This window comes from Patagioenas fasciata, chromosome 6 (assembly GCF_037038585.1).
Source record: "Patagioenas fasciata isolate bPatFas1 chromosome 6, bPatFas1.hap1, whole genome shotgun sequence".
Classification (NCBI taxonomy): domain Eukaryota; kingdom Metazoa; phylum Chordata; class Aves; order Columbiformes; family Columbidae; genus Patagioenas; species Patagioenas fasciata.
Window position 1 is genome coordinate 38184918 of NC_092525.1, and position 7823 is coordinate 38192740.

The 7823-nt window shown below is 49.5% G+C and overlaps 1 protein-coding gene across 1 annotated transcript; it reads left to right on the forward strand.

Annotated features, from left to right (window-relative positions):
* The first annotated feature begins 2235 nt into the window (after positions 1-2235).
* Positions 2236-7464, forward strand: LOC136103826 (ral guanine nucleotide dissociation stimulator-like 1). The gene is made up of 11 exons (XM_071810596.1): positions 2236-2256; positions 2299-2514; positions 2744-2847; positions 2998-3139; positions 3470-3556; positions 3762-3794; positions 4794-4915; positions 5150-5228; positions 6117-6260; positions 7045-7159; positions 7346-7464. Exons 1-11 carry the CDS (start codon positions 2236-2238, stop codon positions 7462-7464), a joined length of 1182 nt encoding a protein of 393 aa, XP_071666697.1.
* Positions 7465-7823: the final 359 nt, after the last annotated feature.

Sequence of the window (7823 nt, forward strand, 5' to 3'; positions counted from 1 at the left end):
ATGATTTTGAATGACTGCGCTGGTTTCTCAAGGTGTAATTGAAGAAGCAGCCTTTAGTTTCCTATGAAGTATTAATAACATTTCTTGCATAAAAAGAGCAAATTAAATTCTGTGCTCACAGAAGTGTCCGTACTGCCTTCACGTGGGGGATGAATGTCTCAGTGTTCCTGTTGTTATATTAGGTACAGATCCATGCGATTGCATCAATACCTGCTGCATACAACCCATGTGTTCTCTCTGAATTTACTCACAGTGCGATGGCATCGATTTTACAAGCCTGGCTCGACCAGTGTGCCGACGATTTCCGAGAGCCACCCGACTACGTGTGTCTGCAGAAGGTGCTGAGTTATCTGAAGAAGAACATGCCCGGCTCTGACCTGGAGAAGAAGGCGCAGAACCTCCTGGAGGAGTTCCGGAAAGAAGAACGGGAGAATGATGGTAAAGTACCTTTCTCTGCTGTCTGTGTGTTCTCCCAGCGTGAAGGCTGACATGTCCCCTTATCCAGGGCACAAAGCTTACTGTGCCGTGAGCCGAAAATTCGTAAGGGCTCACGTGGTATGTGAATGAAAACTGGAATCAACTTCCAGCCTTAGTAGGGGGACTAAGTTCTTCTGCATGCATTATTCTCACATTGGCTGCGTGTTTTTCAGTCCCCGTTGGCTCTGGAGCACATAACGGTAGGACTGGTGTGCTGAAAAGGCCCAGGTTTAGACTTAGTGCTGCGGCAGCCAAGGCTGCTGATCAATTCTGCACATCCCGTGAGAGGGGCGGACTTGCCGGGAGGGGCGTCCAGAACAGGGGACCCAAAGTGACCGGCTCGGTAGGTTTTCCACGTTGTGCAGCATCTGGAACTGGGAGATCACCAGGGTCTCGCTGTCCTCGTCCATGGCCGGCATCTGAAGAGGAGCCTGCCTGCCATCCTAGGCGTGGTTCCAGGCCCTGCAGCCCTGAATCCAGCTCTGGTTTACTGCCGAGTCCAGCCCAGGGCATCTGGGGGCCTGTCCTGCAGCTGCTGGAGCCACGACTGGTTTTGTATATTTTGCATTACTTTCTCTCCTCATCAGTAGTACTAGCAAAGCATGTTTTAACTTTCCAACTGGTCTCGCTCCCTTCTCCTCCTCTTCCCTTGAAACGTGGACATAAGAGCATATTCAGTATAATATTTTGGGGGTATAATTGCAGTCTTGTCTCTTTGCAGTTCAGCTGTTTTTCAGACTATAGAATGCATAAATGCTGACAAGTAGATTATCAAAGTTCTGCAGTGTTAATAAGGAGTTGTTGGGGGGGGGTTGGTAGGTTTTTTCTTCCCAAAGAATGGTTAGTGAATGGGTTAAGGCGCTTCTCAGGTAAGAGACCCTGAACAGCTCAGTTCTCCCTGTTTCTTTTTCTTCTACCTTCTCTTTGCCCATTTAATCTTCGGGTCCTTCTCTTTCTCCCTAAAATATGCAGCACAGTGAGGCCGTTACCCCAGGCAGGTCCCTTTGCATGTTCTGCTCTTCTATGTAGTGTTTTTCCAAATATCTGCTTTGATTACTTGTTTTCTGTATAAATTCACTGACTCGTGTTTTCCCCGCTGGCCAGACGCGTTCCACAGCCTTTCTCCCTGCAACCCGGATGAGGAAGAGGAACTGGAGATCAGCGGCCCAGAAGAATTCTCATTGTTCCAAGAAGACCCGGTGGCAGAACAGCTGACATACATGGACGCGGTGCGTAGATCATACGTATTACTTGAAATGCTCGGGGAAATAGTCCTGGGCTTCTCATTGTTTGTTTGTCTGTTTGGTTTTTAACTTAACTTGGTTATCCAAACTTGCTTCATTGATTGGGCTTTTCCTTCAGTTCTTCTGAAGGTGTTTGTCTTTTTTTTTACAGTGTGAATGTAGGCTGTGTGGCCTCTTTTGCAAAGTTTAATATTTGACCCCTCAGATATAGCGTATTTTGACTGTATCTTAGGCCAACTCACCTGGAGATGTATAAGTATTTGTAACTGTAATGCTCCAATTTGGCTTATTTGTATCAATCTCCTTCAAAAATATCATTATATGGAAATCTTTCCCCTTGGTAAAGTAAGTGATAGAAAGGTGTCTGTTATTTTGCTAGGACAGTTTATCTGACAGTTCTTTTAGGGCGTCAGGCCTAAAGAGTTATATCAAAGTGTATATTTTAAACTGGAGAGAAAATCAATATTTCCCTTTTAATACCATATTAGATTCAGATGCAGTTTGTACTGTAACCATGCATTTCTTGCTGTGGGCAGTAGCGATCCAGGCTGAGTTGGACACCTCTGTTTCCCTCTAGACACTCTTCCAGAACGTTGTGCCCCACCACTGCCTGGGCTGCATCTGGTCCCGAAGGGACAAGAAGGAGAACAAACAGCTGGCACAGAGCATCAGAGCCACCATCTCGCAGTTCAACGCCGTCACCAACTGCGTGCTCAGCACCATCCTGGAGAGCAAAGAACTAAAGACACAGCAGCGAGCGAAGATCTTGGAGAAGTGGATCCGTATCGCACGTGTAAAGCGTTTATTCACGACTGTTTCACGTTCCTTGTGCGGGTGCCGTGGAGCTGGGAGGGTACAGGGGGGTTGTTGGTCAGTGATATTTTTGATGCTCAGTATTTGTAGAGCTGCCCGCTTAGCAGGGAGAATGTGCAGCAAGCAGGACACGGGGCAGACAGAAGAGCTCTGAGTATTGGTGATGCTGACGTTTAACGCTCCTGTGTTTCTAACCGCTCCTTTCACAGCAATGTAGGGTCCTGAACAACTTTTCATCTCTGAAGGCCATCGTTTCCGCCTTGCAGTCCACCTCGGTTTATCGCCTGAAGAAGACCTGGGCCTGCGTTCCAAAGTAAGGCTGTGCAGTGTGTCACTGGATGTGTTTTGGTGCTTTTATCTTTTCTGTGCCCAACTGTTAACGATTGTTGAGAAAAAAATAGTACCCTGATCTGATTCAGAGTGCTTACAAACAACTTAAATGATTTGATCTTTTCCTGTACAGGGACACAATGCTGATGTTCGAGGAGCTTTCAGAAATCTTCTCCGACTCTGACAACTTTGCGATGAGCAGGGAGCTGCTGATGAAGGTGGGAATTAGCTTGAGTTGCCAGCTTATGATCTCACCCAAAGCCGAGTTCAGCCCTGTTCCTAACCAATGAGCTCCCGTATGTGGTGCTTTGGGGAAGACGGGTCTGTAAATCCCGGCTTTTCTGCTGGGGCGAGAGGTGCCGCACAGCGAGATTTGACGCAGAGGAGTTACGAATGAGCGCTTTGGCTTATATACCGCTCTGTGCAGACATGAACTGCTGGCTGAGATACCAAGGGTGATGTCGTGAAAGCATCATTTACAAGAGTGCTGTTTGGTGAAGCAGACGAGTTGTATTTTGTTTGCTTCCACAGGAGAATTCTAATTAGTATTATTATTATTATTACTTCTCAGTCAGTTAACCCACCATTGCTCTGACCGTTTGCAGGGAGTCACACAAGGCACGGTACCTTACCTGGGTACCTTCCTAACAGACCTCGTCATGCTGGACACAGCCCTTCAGGACTATCTCGAGGTAATTTGGGGCAATATATTTAACAAATAGACTTAGGTACACGAGCGCTGTGGTTTATCCTAGAGCTGGAAATGGGTTTTTGTAGTAGCCTTTGGTCAGGGCAGGTGTGGCCTGTCCCTTGGTGTCGCTACTTCATCCTGTTTGTGATTAAGTCCAGCTGAGCCTGTGCTCTTCTCCTCTGATCCCTTCTCTGTCCTTCCAACAGGGCGGCCTGATCAATTTTGAGAAGCGGCGAAGGGTAAGTGGAACGGTGACTGTTCTGTGATCGTTAGTGCCTGACGCTCTCTGCTAGAGCGTTCTCTTGGCGAGGCCTGTTGTCTTTGCTCGGGCGTATCCAACAGGCGCTCACGTTACTCAGAGGGTGAGGAAGGAACAGTCCCCGGCACGCTGTGAACCTCTGCCGGGCTGTGAGGGGCAGCGCGGGAAGAGAAATTCCTTTTAGATGGGGGCAGCAGGGGAAGAGGAGCTGCAGGGCACTCGCTGCCACGGGATTTATGTCTGGGGCACGTTCCCCCCGTTTGGTGTTCACGGGAACACGTTACACGAGCGTGTTCTGTGTGCTGGGAGCGAATCAGACCTGCTGGCATGAGACCTTTGCTGGCCACAAGATACAGTCTGTGACCATCTTCCTTGTGCTGCAGTAAATAGTTGTGGGTAAAAGGTGCAGAGAGCAAAGCGGGTACCTGGGACCGAGAAATCAAGGCTGAGCGTTGCCTTCCAGCCTGAGCCTTGTTGGTCATGGATCAGTAGGAGCGAAGGTGCCGGGGTTTCCTCTGTCCGAGGGCAGTCGTGCCAGATCTCGGACAGAATTATTTTGGGCAAGTGTGTGTGCAAGCGGAGTGAGGGAAGAGCAGCGCGTTCCAGTCACACATTGGGGGCAGCGTTTTGTGTTCCCCTGGGCCAAGTGTGAGTGCACAGAGCCGGGGAGGATCAGGCTCTGCTGTCATCACAGGCACCTCTCGTTCTTTCCCTTGCTTAGTGCCTGAGAACCACCTACGTACAGAGCGGGATTCCTCTCTCGGCGCCGCTCTGGCCACGCAGGGGTGACGGGAAGGGTGAGCTGCAGAGTTGCAGCGTTTGAAACAGTGATTCTCGAAATAGTCACTTCTTCAACTGAAACCGACCCGCGGGTCCAACTCAGTTTGTCCTGGATCTGTTGCTGCGTGTGTTTAGTGTATTAACGAGACTGGCTTTATTTTTCTAATTAGAATTCCTATTTTATTATTTGTTTTCTTAGGAGTTTGAAGTAATCACACAGATTAAGCTGTTGCAGTCCTCATGTAACAGCTATTGCATGGCACAAGATGAGAAATTCGTGCAGTGGTTTAGGAGGCAGCGGCATTTAAGTGATGAGGAGAGGTAGGGTCTCAGCCCGGCTGGCGAAGCAGCTTTTCTTCCCCCGCAGGCAGGTTCAGGTTCTCTCAGCCTTGAGCTCTGCGCTGCCAGGAGCTGCTCCCGGAGAGTGGAAATACACACGCACAGAGCTGCGCTCCTCCTTGTGGGGATGAACCCTCTGGGACGTGGGAGTGACCCAGGGCTTCTCAAATACGGCCACTCTGAGATATTTCACTAATGGTATTGCCCGTTCTGCAGTTTCCGTCTTTCACGTGAAATCGAAGGAGCAGCTGACAAGAGCACCGCATCGGGCAGAGCTCAGAAGAGCGTGGTGAAGAGATTCAGCCTATGAGTACAACGGGGAGGGGGTTTGGTGCCTGAATATGAACTGGAATAAATCAAACACCAGCTGACAAACCTGGCTGGGGATCCAGAGCACTGCGGTGCAAATAAGGACAGAGTCTAATTTGATAAACACACACAAGCAATAGGCCACTCGCGATAGGAAAACACAACAGCAGGTCAGATTGTTGAAGCAAGTGACAGCTTTGCTCAGCCCAGCTCTGTTGTGCTTTCTTTTCCCCCCTAGGCCGTTCCTGGGCTTGGGGGTGAGCGCCCACAGCACCCCCGTCAACGCGCAGCCCAAACCTGCTCCAGGTGGGAGCTCTGGGGACAGCACCGTCACCATCGTCCCTCCCACCGCCACTGCTGAGGAGCCTCAGCACAAGGTAGGGCCCGGGCCCTGTGTTCAGCACAAACAGCCTGTGCGAGGCTGCTGACGCTGCCGGCGGCCCCAGGCGCTTGCCCAAGCCTGTGGGTCTTGACTGGAGCGTTGCTGGCAGTGGAATGGAGGGACCTGAGCTCTGGGAAAGGCGATTTTGGGGGGAGGGCTCATGTGCATCAGCCCAGCCTAATTCTGGGGCAGGCAGAGCAGCTGAGCGAGTGAGAAGCAGGTGAGGTCAGAGCTCGCCAGCCCTGTGCTTTGACCTGCCAGGAACTGCCCAGACCAAGCCTTGTCTGGGCTGGGTTCCGTTCCCAGGGAGCTTTGTCCTGCAGACTCTGCTCTCTTGACCTAAACTGCCTTAACTGGGTTGCCTAAGCCCTCGTTAAGGCTGTTGTGCTGAAGAGTGTCATCTTTAGCTTTTGGATCTTTGAAATTAAATGGTAATGAATGTGTTTGATCTCATCTCCCCCCTTGCTGCCATCTGGTGACAAGTGCTCCAAGAAGTGCCCCGGCTCCGTGACTCCCATTCCATCAAAAGAAGTGCCGCCAGTCCTGCCCCTCTACAACCAGCAGAGCGGAGACAGCTGCATCATCCGCACCAGCGTAGAAGAGGACAGAAGCGGCAACATCTACAGGAGCATCCTGGTGAGTGGTGGGAACAGCAAAGCGCTGTGACTGTGGGTGGTGTTTTCACCCCAGGTGACTTGAATGGTGCTTTTAGTTTTGGAAACACCTATTCCCTGATCAAACCTCCTTGACAGGGAACATGACAGATGTTACAAATCAAAACATGTGGAGCAGGGGATGAATGAGAGGTTTGCAAAGAGCATCTCTCAAGGTTTCTGGCCTTGAAATTGAAGCTTGCATTTGATCAACAATGCCAAGGGAAGCACTTTGAGCCAGTGCCGGCTTTGCTGCCCCTGCTCTTCTGCCAGCGCCGGCTGTTGTGTGTCCAGCTCAGCACTGGGGTGTGTGAGCTGTGACGCAAGGTGCCCCTTCCCCAGCAAACCCAGCTCCAAGGCCCAGAATCTTTGCAGGACATCACAGAAAGTGTTTAGCAGGGGAGACTGTGGATGAATGGATGTCTGCAAAGAGCAGCTGGGGCAGCTCTTGCTGCGGATTCGATGGCTGCTGAGAACAAGGTCTCACCTCTGCGAGTGGTTGCTCAGGAGAGCAGAGGCTGTGATTTGCTGCTGCATTTCTAGAGCAGTGTCTGTTGTCTTGAACTAACTCCACCACCAGGTGTCACAAAGAGCGTGTTTTAGTGTCTGGCAGAATCTACGACTTAGTTACTAAGCCACTGTAATTTTTCAGTTCTTCGAAATCGTTCCAGGACCAAGCAGTCTGCAGAAAGACAGGCCTTTGCTAATTATTAAATCATTATAGAGTGAATAAAGCAGAAGCCCTCATTGCAACCCTCTCTTTGCAGCTGAGTAACCAAGAGAAGGCTCCTGCTGTCATCCAGCGAGCCATGGAGAAGCACAACCTGCAGTCTGGCTCGGCTGAGGATTACGAGCTGGTCCAGATCATCTCCGCGGACAAAGGTGGGGAAGCAGAACTCTGCTGCTGCTGCTGCTGCTTGAAGAGCTCTGCTGCATTTTGCCGGCAAGAGTAACACGCGAAGCGACGTCAGAAACGCCATCGCCACGTTGTCCCAGCTGCCGGTGAGAACAAACCCCTAACGCTGAGTGGGGCGCCCATTAACGCTCGCTCTGCTCCCTCTCTTGCAGAGCTGGCCATCCCACCCAAGGCGAACGTGTTCTACGCCATGAACACCCAGGCCAACTTCGACTTCGTCCTGAGAAGAAAAGCTGCAGCACAGGAGGAGCCCGCACTTCATGGATTGTAATGGCTGAGCTCTGTATAAGATTTACTGTGTATATTATGAGTATGTAAACTTTTTTCCCCCCAGGTTTAGTCTGGAGTTGATATATTTTAATATGTGACCTGTAGATAATGTTTGAGCTTTGTATAATATTTAATCTTTATATAACAAGTATATTAACTTTTTTCCAGTTTCTGTCTGCAGTTGATGTATTTTAAGACTTGATGTTTTTATCATATTTAATCTTTCCATACTTCTATAGAAACATTCAATATTATACAATCTTTTTTCTACTGATTTTTGCTTGGAGTTACTATATTTAAATAGCTTAGCTTTATAGAATATTTTAGCTTTGTATAATATTTAATATTCATAGAGTAAGT

Excerpts from the sequence above, each read along its gene's own strand:
- LOC136103826 (XM_071810596.1), top strand. The coding sequence starts at position 2,236 with ATGCATTTCTTGCTGTGGGCA. Across the intron at positions 2,848-2,997 it reads ACCTGGGCCTGCGTTCCAAA|GGACACAATGCTGATGTTCG; the intron begins GTAAGGCTGTGC and ends TTTCCTGTACAG. Across the intron at positions 3,795-4,793 it reads ATTTTGAGAAGCGGCGAAGG|GAGTTTGAAGTAATCACACA; the intron begins GTAAGTGGAACG and ends TTGTTTTCTTAG.